Source organism: Rhinatrema bivittatum, chromosome 6, assembly GCF_901001135.1.
Source record: "Rhinatrema bivittatum chromosome 6, aRhiBiv1.1, whole genome shotgun sequence".
Classification (NCBI taxonomy): domain Eukaryota; kingdom Metazoa; phylum Chordata; class Amphibia; order Gymnophiona; family Rhinatrematidae; genus Rhinatrema; species Rhinatrema bivittatum.
The window spans coordinates 64,486,520-64,508,696 of NC_042620.1; the positions used below are offsets into that span (position 1 = coordinate 64,486,520).

At 43.7% G+C, this 22,177-nt stretch overlaps 1 protein-coding gene across 4 annotated transcripts in view; it reads right to left on the minus strand.

Moving 5' to 3' along the window:
• The window catches only part of GTDC1 (glycosyltransferase like domain containing 1), a 710,677-nt gene that overhangs the window by 92,934 nt on the left and 595,566 nt on the right, over positions 1–22,177 (minus strand). For all 4 annotated transcript variants that reach the window (XM_029605412.1, XM_029605413.1, XM_029605414.1 and 1 more), the window contains one exon: positions 10,864–10,973. In XM_029605412.1, coding sequence (XP_029461272.1) covers positions 10,864–10,973 — 110 coding nt within the window. The remainder of the gene's footprint in view (positions 1–10,863; positions 10,974–22,177) is intronic.

Here is a 22,177-nt window from a genome sequence, read left to right on the forward strand (position 1 = left end):
GAAAAAACAAGGTGGAAGATAGCAAAGTTACTTAACTTGTAACAGATGCTCCCTGTAGACAGCAGGGCAAATCAGCCCGTAAGGGTGGGATAATGTCATCTGTTGGCACTGACACAGATATGCTCTTTCTGTGTGTGTCTCCTCTTTCCGTGTGAGTTTCCCCAGCATTTTCAATAGCTGAGCTTCAGTTGAAAGGAGAGAGGATGGGCTTGGGTAGCTGATTTTTCCTGCTAAGGAGAACAAGTGTTACAGGTAGCAACTTTGTTTTTTCCGTGGACAAGCAGCAGGAAAATCAACCACACAGGTGGGGCAAGCTGAGGGTTGCACAGATAGATTTCTGTTTTTTGTTTGAGAGATATGCAATCTGGATAACTATGAATGGTGGAAAAGTTGAAGCTATTATTTAAAGAGATTTTTTGGTACAGCTTGTCCAAAGGCACTGTCTCTGTGAGAGTTTTCTTTCAGACAAAAATGCTTCATAAATGTGTGAACAGAAGACAAAATAGTTGCCTTGTAGATGTCTTGATTAGCAGCCAAACATAGAATGTCACTGAAGTTGCAGTTGCTCGCATTTGATGAGACCTGATTCTATTGGTAAAGTCTATGCCTGCGTCTTTATAGCGATAGGCATTACGGTGAGATAAAATGAACAAAAGAGTTTGTTTAGATCAAGAGATATAAACAACTGAGTCAATTTCCTGTAAGGCTTCATTCTTTCTATGTAAAAAACAAAATAGAGTTCTTCTTCAGTCCAAGGTGTGGAGCGCCTGCTCTGCTTTGCTGGAATGAGATCTAGCAAAGAATGATGGAATTAAGAGACTACTCCAGGGGAGAATCAGGATGGTCTTCTTGTTGCCAGTAGTACTGTTTTTACCTCTGCTGAAATCTGTATGACATTAACTGTCCACTCTCCATTCATGCTGTCAGCACTAAACAGCAGAGGCTGGGACTAAGAACAGACCCACTGAATTGTAATTATGGCCAACCACTGAAGCCAAGGAAAGGACACTTGGCATGACCAATAGGAAGGTATTAGAATCACCTTTCTCTCTTTTCTTTGCAACTTGAAAATCATTTTGGCGATCAGCCGAATTGGAGGAAAAGCATGTGTCAGATTTTCTGACCAGGAGACTGCAAAAGCAATTAATGCTATGACATCTTGGGCAAGCCTCTTGAAGTAATATAGAGGAAGTTTGTGATTGAAAAAAACTGCAATGAGATCTACTTGAGGAGTTCCCAATTGCTGAAAAGATACTGAAGGGTCTTGAGGTAAAGGGTCCATTTGTGAAATTGTAGGTGGCAGCTCAAAGAATCCACTACAATGTTGTATTTGCCTAGGAGATGTATGGCATTAAGATGAATGTTCCCCTGTATTGCCCAAGTCCATATTTTGATCATTTCTTGGTACAATCTCAGAGATCCTGTTCCCCCCTATTTGTTTATGTAATATTTTGACACAATGAAAGGTTCGAAAACTAGAAAGGCTTTGGAAACAGGCTCAGTACCAGAAAGTTTATGTGAAGTTTCTATTCTTGTTTGGGCTAAGGCCCTTGAGCAGATTGTGCTTTCTATGTTTGATTGGATGTATCTGTGGGTAAGTTCTCTTGAAACTGTAGAAGATGGAAGACGATTGGATGATTGAGTCTGCCACTGTAAGGACTAGATAAGAGGAATAAAAATTGCATTCTGTAAGATGGCAGTTGATTCCAATGATGTTTTAGATTCTATTGGGTTGTCCTCATATACAGATGCTAATGGAGTTACATGAACTGTGGCAGCCATCTGATCTAGCAGCTTCATGAATTTCCAGGCTGATACTGATAACTGTCTTTGAAGTGAAAAAACTAACAGCATTAACTTGTTCATCCTTTGAACAGGAAGGAAAGCTTTCCCAGCTTGCGTGCTCCAATGATTTTGAAGTGATGTGATGGTATTAGATGACACTTTTTGCAACTGAGAACAAATCCCAGTAATAGGAACATTTGATCCTGTAAGGATCTGATCCATATCAGCTAGTCATGCTAGTATAGAAAAACTAAGACACTGTTTTTTCTTATAAAAGTTACTGCTAAGAACATAAGAATTGCCATACTGGGTCAGATTGCAAGCCCAGTATCCTATTTGCAACAGTGGCCAATACAGGCCATAACTCCCAGGCAAGATCCTAAACAGTAAATAGATCCTGTGTTGCTAACATGCAGTGATGACTAGGCTAAGTCTACTTGGTTAATAACAGTTTATAGACTTCTCCAGGAACTTGTCCAAACCTTTTTTAAACTCGACTAAAATAACTGTGTTAACCACATCCTATGGCAATGAATTCCAAAGGTTAATTGTGCATTGAGTGAAAAAGAATCTTTTCTAATTTGTTGTGAATGTGCCACTTGTTAACTTCATGGAGAGTCACCTAGAATTTGTATTTTTTGAAATAATTAACTGATTTACATTTACACATTCTATTCCACACAAGATTTTAGAGACATTTATCATATTCCCTCTCAGTTGTCTTTTCTCCAGACTGAACTGCCCTAAATTCTTTAGCCTTTCCTCACAAGAAAGCCATTCCATCCCCGTTATCATTTTGGTTGCCCTCTCTCTGTATCTTTTCCAATGAAACTATATCTTTTTTGAAATGTGATGACCACAACTGTGCATAGTACTCAAGTTGTGACCCCACCATAGAGCGATACATAGACATTATGATATTCTCTGTTTCATTCTGCATTCCTTTCCTAATAATTCCTAATATTCATCACTTTGCACTTGTCCACTTTAAAATTTCACCTCCATTTGCAGACCCAATCTTCCAGTCTCGCAAGGTTATGCTGCAATTTTTTACTTACGATTTAACAATTGAAGATAATTTTATGTTGCCTGCAAATTTGATCACCACACTCATTTTTCCCATTTCCAGATCATTTATAAATATATTAAAAATCACCAGTCCCAGTTCAGTTCCTTGATGCACTCCACTGTTTACCCTTCTCCACTGAGAAAGCTGGCCATTTAGTCCTACTCTCTGTTTCCTATCTTTTAACTAGGTTTCAATTCATAACAGGTCATTGCTTCCTATCCTATGAATTTTTAATTTTCTCAGGAGTCTCTATTGCTAGGCATTTTGTGAAATTCTTGGTGCTGCACTAGAGTAAATGGGAGAACTTTGTATTGATAACACTGGGGAACAATTTTTAACATAATTCCTGTTGAGTTCAATTTTTCAGCTGTTTTAGACTTAAATAGGCATGCTGATTTCAAAACTGCAGTTAGTTTTCTTCTATCATGTCAAGTTTTTTCTCTACAGCCTTTCTTAGGCCTGGATTTATCAAAATGCACTAAATATTGCATGCGATAGGAAAAGGGGCATGTTTTATGGTAATAGGCTGTTTATCGCAAAGTGCGCTATCTTAGCACTTCGCATAGGTATTACCGCAAACTGCGATAACTTTTTCACACTTTGTGGTAAGTGCCAGAATTGTTGTAAATCCAAAAGAATGCTTGGTTGTCAAAACCAAGGAATTGTTTCCTTGGTTGTTCAAAAACCAAGGAATTTCTTGGAAATACAAGAGCACAGAATTATACCGAAATTGTCCACAAACTCTTGGAGAGCTTCAAAATGCTTTGTTGCAACATGAGCATCAAGGTGCACTTTCTGAATAGCCATCTTGCTGACTTCCCGAAAAACCTTGGTGCAGTCAGTGATGAGCAAGGTGAATGATTCCACCAAGATTTGAAGGTCATGGAGGCACAGTATCAGGGTAGTTGGGATGTACATATGATGGTTGACTATTGTTGGAGCATCAGGTGAGATTGTCCACAGATTGAACACTGCCGGAAAATCTATAAGCATACATTTTTACCTTAGGGCCCGATTTTATAACATGTGTGCGCAGCCGCGCGCATGTTATAAAATCCGGGGACGGCGCGCGCTAGGTGCACCTGGCGCGCGCCGAAGCCCTTGGGGAGCCCTGCTGGCTTTCCCTGTTCACTCCATGGCTGCTCTGAAATCGGAGCGGCCTCGGAGGGAACTTTCCTTCCACCCCCCACATTCCCCTCCCTTACCTGCCCCCAGCCCTACCTAACCCCCCCAACCTTTATTTTATAAGTTGTGCCTGCCTCCGGGCAGGTGTAGGTTGCACACGCCGGCCGATGGCCAGCCCGCGATCTTGGGCAGGGCGCCAAATGGCTGCAGTGTCTGGAGGCTCCGGCCCTGCCCCCACCCCCGGACTGCCCCACCCCTTTTTTCAAACCCCGGGACTTACACGCATCCCAGGGCTTTACACATGCTGCTGGGCCTTTTGAAAATAGGCCCGGCGCACGTAGGGCTTTGAAAATCTGCCCCTTAATATGTATGTTTGGTACAGCTTTATTGTGCGTTGAGTGAAAAAGAATTTTCTCCGATTAGTCTTAAATGTGCTACTTGCTAACTTCATGGAATGCCCCCTAGTCCTTCTATTATTCGAAAGTGTAAATAACCGATTCACATCTACATTTTGTATAATTTTTGGGACAAAGGGAGTGTATCCTGTACCTTAAAAAGTTGGTGTGATAGAGAAAAACTGGGGTCATTTTTGGATTCAGATGTCAAAAGTTAGTCAAAAACAAGTGTTAGATCTAACTCAACAAAAACTGTGCTCCCCAGTGTAATGTTCCTTCTCCACTGTGAATCAGAGCTATTTCTTGTGGTTTGGATAAATGGGAATATGGGTGCATGCATCCTTGAGATCCAAGGTGGTTAACAACTGGAAGATAAAAAAATCCACACGAAAGTAGGGTAAGTGTTAATCCCAATCATAAAAAGAAAAAATAAAGAAACTGGGATAGAAAACATGTGAATGTTTCCTATATTTTTTCTGACCTTGGGTAACTTTCTATATTTTTAAACTATAAGATTATCTCTAAGGGCCAGACCTTGGCTGTATCCCAGAATTTACATGGCTACTCTTTACCTTGAATCCTTCTAGAATGAATTTATAGCCTCTCTCTTTTTTTTTTTTTGCACCATTTTGGTGAATTTCTTTTCACTGAGGTTGGTTCTTCTATTTATTGTGAATTTACAATGGCAAAATATATTAGATTGCCTATAATTTCTCGGGTGGTATTTGCTTTTTCTTGTTGATATTCCTCTTAAGAGTTTGTTTCTTGAAGTATAAAACTGAAATTATTATAATAAATAAATAGTTTAAAAAAACCCAAGCAACCAGATGTGAAGGAGAAACATATAGCCGACATGTTTCATTTGTGGCTAACAGAGAAATCTAGTGCGAGTCTAGCCAGTGAAATGTGTTTAGAAAGTGAATGAGTGGATCATCCAGGTGTGTGGAAAGAGAAGCCTGTGGTGCAACAGGCTTAGCTAACAGGAATCACAGACCCTGCAGTAAGATAAACAGGGAGGAAGGGGGAATGAGACACTGCTTGATGCAGGGGGAGCAGGTGGTGTGGCAGGGAGAGAGACATGAATTCTCCCTTCCCCTCCCCTCCCCAATTTCTTAAATCACATTCCACCCTGCTCCCAGATGTCAATAAACGTAATACTGTATGCCTTCTTAGACAGGAAACTGATTGGTTGGCTAATGAAGGTACTTATAGTAAACTCAGGGGTCAATTTTAAAAGCAGCGTGCACAAGTCATTGTGTGCGTGGTTCCTGGCACGCGCACATGGACACGCCAATTTTATAACATGTGCATGCCGGCGTGCGCATGTTATAAAATCCGATGGCCGCATGCACATGCGGGCATTTTCATAAAAAACGCATGGCGACACAGCCGGGCCTCCCCGCAGTTTCCTCCCAGTCCGTTCCAATAAAGGAGCAGACGGGGAGGGAACTTCCCTCCTCTCTCTCTTCCCTGCCCCCTAAACCTAACCCAATTATCCCCAAATATTTTATTTTAATATTTACTGCTCCTCTGGAGCAGAAGTAATCTCTGTGTGCTGGCTGGCTGCTAGCACGCGCTTTCCCAGGACAGCGTCAAAAGGTGCTGTCCAGGCTCGCCCTCCTCCCCATCCAGACCCCGCCCCTTTGGAGAGACCCGGCACTTCGGTGTGTAGTGGGGTTTACGCGCGTGGACGGATATGTTTTAAAATGCGCGCGCATGGCCCGGTCATGAGCGTAAGCCCCAAATTTATGTGGTAGCCCATTTAAAATTTACTTGTCAGTGTAGAAGAAGAATTAATCTCTTCTTTGAATATACAATTTATATTATGGACTGGGGTTTGTTTTTCTGAGAACATAAAAAATAGTATACCGATTTTGGCCTCTTATTTGGGTCTGGAGGATGGCAAGAAAAATGCTGGGCTGAGAACCTACTGTTTGTTATTCTTACCCTTGAAGGGTAACTCAAATTTCTTGCTTAGAAGTTTTTTTTAGGAGAAATGTTTGGCCAACTCAAGAATTCTATCATTATGTCCAGAAAAGCAACCTTAGTTCTATCATTTTGCATGGTAAACGTCATATTCTTATCGCACTGATTGTAAACCGTTATGATGGCTTTCCGAATAACGGTATATAAATCTCTTCAAATAAATAAATAAATAAATAAATCAATCAATCAATCAATCTAAGCATGAAAAGAATGCAACAACTCAGCAGATTCAGTCCATATTAAAAAACAGAATGTTCATGTAAAAGATTTTAAGAAAAGAAGCTGATCACAACAGCTTGCTATATTTTAAAGTTGCCATCCTTTTCCTCTAAAGAATGCTCTTCTTGTTAGTCATTTTTTTAAGACTCAAGTAAACAGGTTAATAAACTGAAAGCTCTTGAGATATATAAAAGATTTCTGGATAGAGCTTACCCTTTGAAACTAATACACAGTGCATACAGGAGAGTTTGTTATTCACATAGATCTCAATTATTACAACTTATGTCTAGGAGCCTGGAATTTGAGAGATTGATCCTGGGGAAAGTTAGCTACAATTCCTGAGTTGTAGCTAACTTTCAGGAAAATAACACGGATTGCAAATTTTCAGGCAAACTGCATTGTTTTACTATCAAAACATTTACTAGTAATGAGCTCCTTTGCATGCATTTGGCAAAGCAGGTTATTATAATGTTCATGCTATGAATTTTGGGTAAATTGGGGTAAAATAATGTGCAGTATTTTGGGTAAATTGGGGTAAAATAATGTGCAGTTTTTAAAATACCGTGCAATATCGCTACTGCAGTGTGTTTACCTCGTGGTAACTGCCTAACATGAATACCTCTAAGTTTGAACGTGAAGTAACTTGCCCAAGGCAACAAGCAGGTTCAGTAGTACTTTTACCCTGGTTTCCCTGGTTCACAGCCTGCTGGTCTAAACAGTAAGGGGTAGATTTTAAAAGAAGCGCGATCAGCCTACTTTTGCTTGCGCATCAGACTCAAGCAAAAGTACGCTGGATTTTAGTAGATACGCGCGGAGCCGCGCGTATCCACTAAAATCCTGGATCGGCGCGCGCAAGGCTATCGATTTTGTATAGCCTGCGCGCGCCGAGCCGCGCTGCCTCCCCCCGTTCCCTCCAAGGCCGCTCCGAAATCGGAGCGGCCTCGGAGGGAACTTTCCTTTGCCCTCCCCTCACCTTACCCTCCCTTCCCCTACCTAACCCACCCACCCGGCCCTGTCTACACCCCCCCCCCCTTACCTTTGTCGGGGGATTTACGCCTCCCGGAGGGAGACGTAAATCCCCGCGCGCCAGCAGGCCTGCTGCGCGCCGGGCCGCGACCTGGGGGCGGGTACGGAGGGCGCGGCCACGCCCCCGGGCCGTAGCCACGCCCCCGTACCCGCCCCCAAAACGCTGCCGACACGCCCCCGGAACGCCGCGACGACCGGGCCCGCCCCCCGACACGCCCCCCTCCGAGAACCCCGGGACTTACGCGAGTCCCGGGGCTCTGCGCGCGCCGGGAAGCCTATTTTACATAGGTCCCCTGCTCGCGTAAATCCGCCCGGTTTTGGGCGGATTTACGCGAGCAGGGCTCTGAAAATCCGCCCCTAAGCTTCTCCTCTGCTCCACTGATTTACGGGACTTCCTTGCACTGTGTGAAAGATAAGTGGTTATTTTTGCCTATTTTATTTGTAACAAGAAAAAGGTTTTGGAAAAAAAATGTAATTTATTTACATATTGGCAATTTTGAATTATATAAGTGATGATTATACTTAACAGCAGTTTGTGACATTGAAAGGATGAGGTTTATTCTGATGTTCTACAAGTTTACCATGAATGACTATTTTTGATAGCAATTTTTTTTGTCACATTTTACTTTTATATTCTTTGATCCACAGTGTCTGTATAGGGTAGAAGAAGTATCATTATTAAATTTTTAAACCATGTATGCTCCATGTTTTCTATTGGATGTGTTTTACTGTATAATCAGTCCTTGATTATGATTATAAGCACTAATTTATCATGTAATGGAGTTTTACTGAAATATAGAGAAAACAATTAAAAGATGATCCATAACATATAACCTCAGGTATGCCTTTACTTCTTTCAACTCGCAGTCTCAAACAGATTTTTAATCTGTTTTTATTTGTTTACTATCTGTAGATTATTTTTTCTTGGTTGTATTTTCTTTTCTTTGGCTCCCACTGTTCCCTTCCTTAATAAAACATTCATTTTGTAAAAGATTTATTAAATCTTAACCTCCATTTATAAAATGTATTTGCCTCACTCAATGAGAAGTGACAAATCTGATTATAGTGTACAACATACCTAGCAGTTCCAATATATTTTATATTTTTTTTTAATTTATGTTACCAATAACATTGATTAAAAAAGAGAAAACAAACAAAAAATCAATCAGCTTAAATGAAAAACAAACAAAAAAAACCCCAACTCCCCCCAAAAAATCAGAGCACTCCTTTCACCTTTTAAGCCCCCGATATGACTAGATTTGAAGGTATTCATTTCCTTTTCAGCAATACTGAGAGCTAGATTTATGCTGTTGTCTGTTTTTGCTTTTAATGTTATTGTTTTATATAACTGTTTTATTGTTTTATTAACTGTCAGTGTTTTTTACACACTGCATTTATGATCCTTGTTATTGTACTCTGCCCTGATTCTTTGATTGGATAAGCAGGATTGTTGTCATGGGCAGGTAGACTGGATACATGTATCCCCCCAGCAGCAGCAATACAGGGCTCTATAGCAGAGCAGGTCTTCTATCTGGCCAGCCACCTCGCCCTTGGGTTGGGTCTGCAAGTTCTGGTAGCTGGCAGGGCTTTTCTAGCAGGGTGCATGGCAGGATGTGTCAGGGCAGGCAATGACCAGGTGAAGTTAGAGTCCAGGCTGAGGTTGGGGCAGGAAAAAATCAAACACAGCAAGGGAATAAGCCAGTCCAGGTCAGCAACAGAAGATCAGTCTGAGTTATGCTGACTGGGAGGCAATGTAAAGTAGAATAGGGGAAAAGGCTAGACAGAGAGGAAAAGCTAGGCAAAACAGGAGCACAGAGAGAGAAAATAGGAACAGGGTAAATCAAGGGCTAAACTGGAACATGCGTACAAGGCAGGATACAGACAGGCTAAAAAAGTCATTGGGAGACCTGGGCAAGACAAGGTTAAGACAGGGACCATAGACAGGATAAGTCACTGGGAGTCCTAGACAAGCCACAGAAACAAAGCACGGAAAGGCTAGGCCACCAGGAGACCTAGACAAGACACTCAAGAGCCACCTGGAGGCCCACAGGGAGATCCATAGGGAACAGGGGGCCACTGCGAGACTCACAGGGAACTATACAAACAAAAAAGACAGGCAAGGAACACAAGAACAAACAGAACAAAACAAGAAGGCCAAAACAAGCCACATGAGGAACATGGACAAGGCAGAGATATACAGATGGGCTAGGCCCCGGGAGACCTAGACCCACTGACAAGAAGAATCATCAGGAGATCCAAGGAAGCAGAAAGGCCACAGCAAGGCCCAGATAGGACAAGTATACAGACACACAGGCAAACATGTACCAATGGAAGACAAGATAAAACAGGACAAGACAAGATGGGCCACAGGGAGGCCTAGACAGGAGAAGACAAGAAGGCCTAAACAGGTCACACTGGGAACAAGACAAGGCAGGTAAGCCTCTAAGACCACAAGAAACCAGGCAAGGGAAGAAGGCCAGTATTAGGCCACACAGGAAACAAGACTAGGTGCCAGGCAGGCCAAAGCAAGAAGTCGAAGTGACTTGTTTATGAGGCTCCGAGGAATCTGTGACGGAAGTTCCTATAGGGCTGGCTATGGCGGTACTAGAGATGGGCAGAGCGTGATCTAATAAAGACCCCTGCTGGCGGAGCTGTCTAGCAGCCAAAATTGTGGAATGAATATTCAAGAAATGAATTCAGCAAGCCCAGCACTGGTTCTGACTCAGCTGTATGGAAAAGGATAAAGAAGGAACTACCAGGCCCCCCACCCCAAAAAAAAAAAAGAGTGCAACATTCATGCAATAAAAAAAAAAAATACTACTCGTAGAGCTGCAAACTACTGGCTCCCTCTGAAATGTACTTTCTCTTTGGGCAATTTTCAAACTGCCTGTATTGCTGCAAATTTTGTTGGTATGTTTTACCCACAGTCTTCACACTATTTTCAATGTGACAGAATGCAAGAATGTCCACTTTGAAAAACGCAATAGGGACAAAACACCCACAGACATTTGCTTTTTCTGTGTACACTTTTGTTACCGAAAATAACATGCACAGATTTGAAAATGCAATTTATGCGCATTACTTTCCTCCCCCCACCCTAAACACACACTGAGAAACACCTCAGCCTAATGCAAGGAAAAGAATGCACATTGTGGGACCCTGGTGTACTTTGAGCTGGTTTAAGGGACTGGAACTTACTTAGGTAAATGAAAATTGCCCTTTAAATGATATCACAGGCAAGAGAATTAAAGACGATACCTGGTACATCAGTGAAGGTTTCTCCAAGCATAGATAGATGGAAATGTAGCATATTTTCTTTAAGTTTCAGCAATATTTTAAAGAAAGTTTCTGGGTCTTTGTCATGTTCCCTTAAAACAAATAAAACATATAACAGTTTAGCTGGTGGATAACAGAAAAATAAACCAAAACCCCTTTCATTTACCACTTTCTTTTTTCTAGACTATGGGCCTGATTTACTAAGCTTTTTATTGCAGAGACATAGAATCAGAATACAAAGTTAGTACATCAGACCCTATATTTATAACATACTAACACAGAATCATAATAAATGACAATAGAAAAAGAACATGATGCATCCAGTCTGCCCAGCAAGTTTCTTATGGTTATAACTGCTGGTCCATACAGTCCCATGCCTTCTCTTTCAGGTTGGAACTATCGACCCGTGCAGGTTACCCCTATGTGGGAGCTCTAGTAATTGAAGCATGAGCTCTCTCTCTCTACTTGCTAGTTAACTCTGTGGAATAGGGTAATCCATGGACACTCTTATACACCACTGTTCTCTTCTTAGACACCGCCTTATGATAATCTCGTGACCTAGGAAGTCTTATGACTTTTGCTTATTGATTCCAATTCCCATGATTACTCAATGCCAACATTTGAAAACAGATGTGCTGAAATATTTAGATCTGCAATCATAGAAACAGAGAAAGCTGCAGGGCCCATCTAGTTTGCCATTCTTGATGCAATACCACAGAGCTTATCCATCTACAGACTTGAACTAAACTTCCTGGTATGCAAAGATCCTTTGGGTATTCTGTTTTCTTGAATTATCTTACTGTTCTGGCCTCCATCTCCAGTGGGAGATTATTTCAGTTTTGTATCGCCCTTTTTGGTGAAAAAATACTTCCTTACATTACTCGAGTCTACTCTCCTTGAGCCTCATGCTATAACCTTGTTCTAAAGCTTACTTTCCACCCAAAAATGCTGGCTTCATGTGCATTATTTATAGTTTTGCGCCATTTGAAGTTCTCTTTCTTATGCCCCTCTTCCTCTGTTCTCCTAGGATATGTATATTTAGGCCCTTTAGTCTCTTTTCATAGGGCTTAAGGGCCAGACTCTGGCAACCCTTCTTTGGACTCCTTTAGTCTATCTATATCCTTTTGAATATATAATTTCCATTCAATACTGCAGTTGAAGTCTCCCCAATGACCTATACAGAAGCATTATCACCTTTCATTTCTACAGGTAGTTCCTCTCCCCATGCATTCTAGCATTCCCTTGGTTCTTACCAGTGACTGTTTTGCTATCTTGAGGTCATAAGTTATAATCACCCTGAAACTTCTCTTCTAATTGGTGCACATTAGTACTTCACCCTTGTCAGGGAAGAAAATAAAAAAAAATCGTACAATCCACAAAGCAATGCTGGAAACCAGAGCAAAAAATCAAATACTTTCTGACTGATGGCTGCAGGTTGAGGAAAACTCCCAAAATACGGTTTCCCTTATCTGGTACCAGAAAGAAAGACCCAGACCAGCTAACAATCCTTCTGGTGTTACTTTAGTTCAAAACTCACTGCAAATCCTCAGGAAACGTTGTGCTAGCAACGGAACTTCCTTGAGGCTACTATTTAAGCACAGCTGCATAACCAGGTTGGGTTGACTCACAGCTAAAGGGAATCTGGCTGGGCTTAGCCCTGCCCATTGTACCTGAGAAGTTACTAAACCCTCGCTTCTTCAATTCCTCATGAGCCAGCACAGCTCTCCTGGCAGGATTCATGACCCACACCACACAAGGTCAGGGGTTCGAAACCCTGCAGTTCCTTACAATCCTCTGTGCTGTAACATGCTTTTGGATTTCTGTGCCCCAAAACCACAATTCTACAAAATACTGCATTAAACCTTAATTGCCAAACATTGACCACTCAAGCTTTCTTAGATAACTTTTCATGTTTACTACTTCATCACAAGTAACCATAACTTTACCGAAAATCATGCCCACAAAACCCAATCCATATTCCATGTATTTACCTACAGGTGGGATTTATTGGATTGCAATCATCTAAACCATCGAGAGGACAATTTTCAAATAGCCCACATAGTTGTAGTGCACATACGCTATGTTAATTTTCAATGAGAAATGAGGAGGATAATTTCTCTTGAAAAACTAGTGTAAGGTATGCATCTTAAAAGCAACCATGTACTTACTTTGCACCTATATTTGTGCAAATGAGGCAGGAAAATAGAGCACTCATTTGTGAAAATATCGTGTACGAATATTACTTTTGTTCCATCAACCTACATGACACTGGGAACAACTCTTCAGAGCTTGGCAAAAAGAATGCGTGCTATGAAAGACCACATATAATTTTAGTCAGTCTGTTTGAGGGTAATTTCAGTCACTCCAATTTACCAGGTCACTGAACAATTAATGATTTTGTTATTTCCCCACTGTTTGGGTTTTCATGTTAGCGATCTTTGATTGTGATCCAATACAATCTGCCTACATTATAAATGAGCTTTATGATTGCAACTAGAACTATTTTTCAGCTCATCTTTCCCTTTATGATATTACAGGGATATTTATTCAAGTACTACCTGAGATGCATACATTTGTTTAATATTTTCTTGAAAAAGAAAGAAACATTATACAGTTCCTTTCTAATCTTAGGCTTGTACATATATAGGTCAGGACAGTGTTATTATGTACAAGATAAAGCAGAGTTGCTTACCTGTAGCAGGTATTCTCCTAGGACAGCAGGATGTTAGGCCTCACAGATGGGTGACATCATCAGATGGAACCCAGCACGGAAAACGTTTGTCAAAGTTTCTAGAAACTTTGACTAGCACACTAAGCATGCCACTATCCATGCGAGGTCCCCCTTCAGTCTCGTAACATAGAATTCACAAGCGAAAAAATAAAACAACAAAACACAGAAGAAACCATCTCCGCGGGGACGTGTCTGGGTTTCCTGAAGACTAACATCCTGCTGTCCTAGAACAGCTGTTACAGGTAAGCAACTCTGCTTTCTCCTAGGACAAGCAGGATGGTAGTCCTCACAGATGGGTGAAAACCAAAATAGAGGTTGTTCCCGGAAACATATATGACTAACCTGCACCAAAAAACAAGTGCCAATGAGCACCAAAACAGCTGCGGTGCAGTTGGGAAGACCAGGGGAAAGCCTGGTCCCAAACTAAGGGCCTCAGGTAGGAAGAGTTGAGTTTGAGCCTGGAAGTGGTTGTGAAGGACAGATTGGCCGAAGCTACTTTCTTGCTGACCAACCTTATCCAAGCAGTAGTGGGCTGCAATCGTGTGTAGAGAACTCCACGTCACAGCCCTGCAGATTTTGGTGATGGGAACCACTCGTACATGGTCCACCAATGCCGCCATAGCCCTCACAGAATGAGCTTTGTCCCGACCTCCCAACTGAAGGCCCGCTTGGGCATAGCAGAAGGAGATAGAATCTACTAGCCAATTGGACAGAGTCTGTTTGCCCACAGCAACTCCCAATCTATTCTTATCGAAAGAGATGAAGAGCTAAGTAGATTGCCTGTGGCCTGCTGTGCATTCTAAATAGAAGGCTAAGGCCCTCTTGCAATTCAACTTGTGTAGAGACCATTCGCCCTGGTGTGAATGGGTCCTTGGAAAAAAGGTGGGCAGAACAATGGATTGATTGAGGTGGAAATTGGTCACCATCTTGGGCAGGAACTTGGGATTTGTATGGAGGACCACCTGGTCATGAAAGAATTTCGTGTAGGGCAAGTATGTAACCAAGGCCTGAAGCTCACTAACCCTGTGAGCTGAAGTAATCACCACCAGGAACAGCACTTTCCAAATGAGAAACATCAGATCGCAGGAGCACATAGGCTCAAAGGGAGGGTGCATGAGCCGTGTCAACACAACGTTGAGGTCCCAGGACACAACAGGAGGCCAGAGGAGGGGCTTCAATTGAAGCAGGCCCTGCATAAAGCGACCTACCCTGGGCTGAATAGAGACAGGCTTGCCAGTGACACCTTGATGGCAAGCACTAATGGCGCTCAGATGGACCCTGATCGAGGTGGTTTTAAGCCGAGACTCAGAGAGGTGCCACAAATAGTCCAAGAACCTTGGAATGGGGCAGGTGAATGGATCTAAGTCATATACCTTGCACCAGATGGAAAGCTTTCTCCACTTCAATTGGTAAAACTTCGTTGTGGAAGGATTCCTGGAAGCAACTAGCACCTGAGACACATCATCATCAAGTTCCAGGGTCTGAAGGTCTAGGCGCTCAACCTCCAGGCCATTAAGTCTAATGCCCGGAGGTTTGGATGGCACAGTCTGCTCCTATCCTGTGATATCAGATCCGGCGCAGTCCTCAGACTGATAGGATCTCTGATCGACAGGTCTTGGAGGAGTGGGAACCAGACTTGCCTGGGACAGTACAGAGCCACGAGGATCATGGACCCCCTGCTGGAGCTTCAAGAGAGTCCTCATGATTAATGGAAGAGGAGGAAACGAGTACAAGAGACCTGTGTCCCAATGACGGTCAAAAGTGTCCTTCACTGGAAGTCAGTCTGTCATGCCCAGGGAACAGAAATTGCTTACCTTGCAGTTGCATGGGGAGGCAAAGAATTCCACATCTGGAGTTCCCCACTAGTGGAAAATCCGGGATGCTATTGCCGGATCCAGGGACCACTCGTGCGGCTGAAATGCACGGCTCAGGCAGTCTGCCGCCACGTTCAGTGATCTGGCTAGATATATCGCTCACAGAGACATTAACTGCGCCAGAGCCCAGGACCAAATCTGCACTACCTCTTGACAGAGAGGAACAATCCCATTCCTCCATGCTTGTTGATGCACCACATTGCTATCTGATTGTCTGTCCATAAGAACATAAGAACATGCCATACTGGGTCAGACCAAGGGTCCATCAAGCCCAGCATCCTGTTTCCAACAGTGGCCAATCCAGACCATAAGAACCTGGCAAGTACCCAAAATCTAAGTTTATTCCATGTTACTGTTGCTAGTAATAGCAGTGGCTATTTTCTAAGTCAATTTAATTAATAGCAGGTGATTGACTTCTCCAAGAACTTATCCAATCCTTTTTAAAACACACTAACCACATCCTCTGGCAACAAATTCCAGAGTTTAATTGTGCGTTGAGTGAAAAACAACTTTCTCCAATTAGTTTTAAATGTGCCACATGCTAACTTCATGGAAAGCTCCCTAGTCTTTCTATTATCTGAAAGAGTAAATAACCGATTCACATCTACTCATTCTAGACCTCTCATGATTTTAAACACCTCTATCATATCCCCCCCTCAGCCGTCTCTTCTCCAAGCTGAAAAGTCCTAACCTCTTTAGTCTTTCCTCATAGGGGAGCTGTTCCATTCCCCTTATCATTTTGGTCTCCCTTCTCTGTACCTTCTCCATCGCAATTATATCTTTTTTGAGATGCGGCGAACAGAATTGTACACAGTATTCAAGGTGCAGTCTCACCAAGGAGCGATACAGAGGCATTATGACATTTTCCATTTTATTCACCATTCCCTTTCTAATAATTCCCAACATTCTGTTTGCTTTTTTGACTGCTGCAGCACACTGAACCGACAATTTCAATGTGTTATCGACTATGACGCCTAGATCTCTTTCTTGGGTGGTAGCACCTAATATGGAACCCAGCATTGTGTAACTATAGCATGGGTTATTTTTCCCTATATGCATCACCTTGCACTTATCCACATTACATTTCATCTGCCATTTCGATGCCCAATTTTCCAGTCTCACAAGGTCTTCCTGCAATTTATCACAATCTGCTTGTGATTTAACTAATCTGAACAATTTTGTATCATCTGCAAATTTGATTACCTCACTCGTTGTATTTCTTTCCAGATCATTTATAAATATATTGAAAAGTAAGGGTCCCAATACAGATCCCTGAGGCACTCCACTGCCCACTCCCTTCCACTGAGAAAATTGTCCATTTAATCCTACTCTCTGTTTCCTGTCTTTTAGCCAGTTTGTAATCCACGAAAGGACATCACCACCTTCCCATGACTTTTTACTTTTCCTAGAAGCCTCTCATGAGGAACTTTGTCAAATGCCTTCTGAAAATCCAAGTACACTACATCTATAAATAAATAAATAAATACATAAATAATGACTGCTTTGTGGGACAAGCAGTCTTGAAACGCCCAAAGAGTGTAACGAATCACCCAAAGCTCCAGGAAGTTTATCTGGGATAGAGATTCCTGAGTCTTCCACTGTCCTTGCATGTGGAGGTTGTCTACATGGGCCCCCCATCCATGGGTGGAGGCATCGGTGGTAAGAACTACCTAAGGTGGGGCAACCTGAAATGGGATCCCTGTTCCAGATTGGAGAACTTCTCCCACCAGGACAGGGAGAACTGGAAAAGTGCCATGATGGAGACACATGCCTCAGGGTCCTGGGACACCTGCTGTCATTGCAACCATAATGTCCATTGTGCCCTGCACATGCAAAGGTAGGCCAACAGAGTGACATGAACAGAGACTGCCATGTGGCCCAAAAGACGAAGCAGCAGGCGAGCAGGAACCTGACTGCCGCACACTGTGCTCACCAGTGAGGATAGGGCAAGAGCCCAATCGCGAGACAAGAATGCTTTGGCCTGGCTTATGTCCAGACTGACTCTTATAAAGTCCAGATGGGGAGATGGGCAGAGGTGCAACTTTGGGTAATTGATAGCAAGCCCCAGAGATCACAGCACTTGCATGGTCAGATTCAGGGAGCACAGCGCTCCCTGCTTGGAGGCGTTTTGACCAGCCAGTCGTCCAAGTAAGGGAACACATGTACCCCCTGACGTCTGAGGTGCACCGCCACTGCTGCCAGGCACTTAGTGAAGACTCGAGGGGCTGAGGCAAAACTAAACGGCAGTACTCAATATTAGTAACGAGCCTGCCCCACCACAAAGTAAAGATACTTCCTGTGGCTTGGGAAGATCGCAATGTGGGCATAGGCATCCTTGAGATCGTGGGAGCAGAGCAAGTCTCCTCTTCTGAAGAGCGGGATCAGGGTTCCCAGAGAGACCATTTTTAACTTTTACCTCTGAAGGAATTTGTTCAAAGCTCTGAGATCGAGAATGGGGTGCAATCCCCTAGTTCTCTTTGGTATCAGGAAATACCTCAAGTAGAACCCTCAGCCCTGCTGGCAGAGGGGAACGGATTCCACCGCTCCTGCCATTAGAAGGGTGGAGAGCTCTGTCTGAAGTATTTGTGGCGGAGCGGACAAATCCCATGATGGACAAGGGGGAAAGTCCGCAGGGACGTCACTGAAGTTCAGCTAATACCTCTGGTGAATGACTGCAAGAAATCATCAGTCTGACATGATGTGTGGCCACCAGTGTGCAAAGTGAAGCAGCCTGCCTCCTACAGGGGAGCATGCTGCCAGGGGTATGGTGGACTGACTCAAGCTCCCTTGCCTCCAGTCAAAACCCCATGGCGGGGTCTTCTAGGGACCTGATTGGGACCTGGGGGTGTGTGGCCGGTGCGTACGATCCCTAGAACCAGCTCAGTGGATCCAAGTCTGTGAGCCGGGAGGGTAATAATTCCTTTGCCAACAAAAGGATTTTATCGAGCTTTGTCGAGAGACCTTTGTGAAGGAGAATGCCGTATCAGAAATGCTAGCTGATAGCTGTTAAAGGGTCTCATGATGATCTTTCAATTGGGCTACCGCATCCCTGAACATGTCCCCGAAGAGATTCTCTCCTGAACAGGGCAGATCAGATAGCTTCTCCTGGACCTCCGGATGAAGGTCCGAAGCCCAGAGCCAGGCCATCCTATTGGTGCCAATGCCCATTGCAGCCACCCTAGCCGCTGTTTCAAAAATATTGTAGGTGGATCTAACCTTGTGTTTTCCCGCCTCCAGTCCCTGTTGTACCACAGCAGAGAATGACTCCTGCTGCTGCTGCAGCAGACACTCTGTCAGTTCCTGGATCTGTTTCCACAGTTTCTGATTGTATAGGGTCATATACAATTGGTAGGGGGCGATAAGCATAGTATCCTGAAACACCTTCCTACCAAGGGCATCCAGCTCCCTATGATCTTGGCCCGAAGGGGCGGAGGAGTACTTGGCTTATTTGAGAGTGGGCACCTCTCAAATCCCAATGCCTGTTGATCCAAATAGATGGCATCTGCCTTCCTACTGACAGGAGAAACTGACACTGGATGTTCCCAAATCCTCAGGAGAAGTTCTTTGAAGATCTCATGGACTGAGACAGCCACCACCTCCTTTGGTGCATCGACAAACTGGATAACTTCCAGCATTCTTGTGTCTAGCATCCTCCTCTGTGAGGAGCTGGAAGGGAATAGTTTTGGCCATGGCCCAGACGAATCCTGCAAATGAGAAGTCCTCTGGTGGAGACCTGAGTCTCTCATCTGGTGGCGAAGGCTACGAGAGGTCACTGGAATCCTCAGAAGAGGAGTCTGAAGTATCATCTCCTCAGGAGTCATAGGGGCCCCTCATCATTGCTGAGGTCCCTAGGGGGCCTGCTCGGGTGGGCCCTGTCAAAGCCGCTTGGCATGGGCACCAATGGCCACAGGGCACTGGGGGTACTGATGGCACGAAGGTTCCCGAAGCCCTAGGCATGAGCACCAATGGCCACCAGGGCACCAGGGGTACTGATGGCACGAAGGTTTCCGAAGCCCTAGGCATGGGCTCAGGGAACTGTGGCCACAGGACCAAAAGACTCAATGTTGCCAGTGGCTGCAACATATCTTCCTCCTCGGAGGAACTGATAACGGGAATCACTTTGGAAGAGGGCATCGGTGGCTGCTGGGGAACCAAGGGTCCCCAGGGCACCGGTTGTGTCAGAAGAAGACTGAGGAAGATGTCCAGATGCTCTAGCAAGGGCACCAACAGAGAAGGTGCAAGTTCTGGCACAGGTATGGGGGCTGGTGTCGGGGGCAGTTCAATGCCCAGTAGGGGCAGTCCAAGTCCTCCTGGAAGTCCAGGGAAGTCAGGAGTGATGGAGGGGGATGAGGTGGCTTGGGGCCCGGCACTGATATCGGTGGGGAATGTCTGGGACTCCCAGGTTTATCGAAAGATGGGGCCTCCGCACCACAGGGTCGTTTTGGTGGTGGTATCGCAGCCATTGATGCTGCACTGGATCCAGAGCCATGCGCCGATTGCGACTGGTGATGGTGCTTTCAAGATTTCCCTTGATGCTTGACCTGGTTCTTTCCCGGCGCCGAGGACGCTGAATATGCCGATGCCTTTGAAAGCTTCAGTGATGGAGAGGGCCTATCACCGGCTATTCTTTTTAGGGATGATCCTACCGAGGGTATAGATAGGGACAAGGTATCTAAGGGCTTCACTTGGCCCCCAGTTGTCAATGTCCCTGATGCAGGCGTGGATGAAGTAGACTTTTTAGAACCAAAAAGCTTCTCCATTTTGTCAGCCGAGCACGATGGCCATTGGGGGTCATCTGATCGCATAGCTGATACCCTTGGACATTGTGCAATGCCCCCAAGCAGAAGATGCAGACCTTGTGTGGATCAGTAATCAACATGGTCAACGGGCACTGGGGGCAACTTCGAAAACTGGATGACACCATGAAAAATAACCGACAAGTGGTTGATGGCCAGCGGCCACCGAGAAGCGACATGATGGGATTTGACCGCAAGGAGGCAAAAAGAAGAAACCTACCACGTTGCCAGGGGCACCGATCGTAGAAGGGGGCCCTGACACTGAAAAAACAAGAAATTCTGAACAAGAAAAACTTTGAAGAGCAGAGCTCTAAAATCACGAGGCAACTAACACGGGAAAAAAGAGACTGAAGGGGGACCCCACGTAGACGCATGGATAGTGGCATGCTGGGCATGCTCAGTGTGCTAGTCAAAGTTTCTAGAAACTCTGACAAAAGCTTTCTGTGCCGGGCTCCATCAGAAGATGTCACCCATCTGTGAAGACTACCATCCTGCTTGTCCTAGGAGAAACTAAGTTGATTATGTATAACATATATTCTCCAGGGACAGCAGGAAAATCAGCCACACAAGTTGTAACATCATCTAATAGCTCTAAGGTGGAGCATTTCATAACAAGTTGTAGAAAAGCATTAAAGGCTTCTCTTCACCTGCATGGGACTTTCTGCCTTAACACCACATCTGGGGCCTCTCCATTTCTTTAAAAAAAACCAAAAACCTTAAGAAGCCAACTCCAAAAAGGACACAGTAGAAAGTATGTGGCTGATCATCCTGCTGTCTATGGAGACTACTCATAACAGTTTTCTCCAAAGACAAGAAGGGTCAATTAGTCACATAAGTGGGGAACTTTAGCTAAGAATCATATTCCAACAAAGAAGAGGGAAATAACTTACCACCAATGGGCAGGTGAACAATATTTTTTGAGGGTAAGAACATTTTTTTAACAAGGTAACTTAGAATAATATAAATGGTACCCAGTGAGGATGGAGTTGGACTCTACCCCTCAGGGATGCTGGAGGAAAGACTGGCCAAATATACTATCACACAAGATTCAGCATACAAACAATAATGAAAAGTAAATGGGCAGAAGCCCATTCCACAGCCTTGCAGTTCTCCAAAATAGAGGCCGATCTTAGATGGGCAATAACACAACTATTAAAAATCTTGCCATGCTTCTTTATGGTCAGACCTGATTGGACATAACTAAGGAAGATACTATTTCTGGTTGGAGAGCAGATTGTATGTTTGGCTACAGCAATTTCAGGTCTGTTTGGGTTGAAGGAAAATAATTGCTTGGTTGCCTGCCTAAAGGCTTTGGTAGAAGGCAATGGCTCTTTTACAAACTATGCAGGATTTGTTCACCTTTGTGAGCATGAGGTCAGGGAAATATGTTGGAAGGATGATGGAATGGTTAAGGTTGAAATCTGATACCAACTTAGGCCTAGATTTATCAAAAAGCAGTAAATATCGCATGCAATATAAAAAGGGGCGTTTTTTATGGTAATAGCCTATTTATTGCAATGTGCGTTATCTTAGTGCTTTGCATAGGTATTACTGCAAAGTGCGTTAATTTTTCGCACTTTCGGAAATACCTACATAATTGCATTTTCCTACCTGCAAAGTGCTCATTTCACAGAGAGAAAGAGAGAGTGCACAACTATCTACAAGGTTCTTGTAATAGCTATTTATGCTACTATAGGAGCCCTATCTAGTAACTCAAGGTAAGATTTAAGTAGTAGTGTAGGGGTTAGGGGTCACTTTTACATGCAGAGTGAGATGTACGAACAGAACAATACAGTCTTGTAAAGATTTGACATCCTTCGAGTGCGGAAATTCAAACAATGATGAGATTTGTACAATGTTCACTCAACCTAGCTTGATGGACTCTACATGGGTAA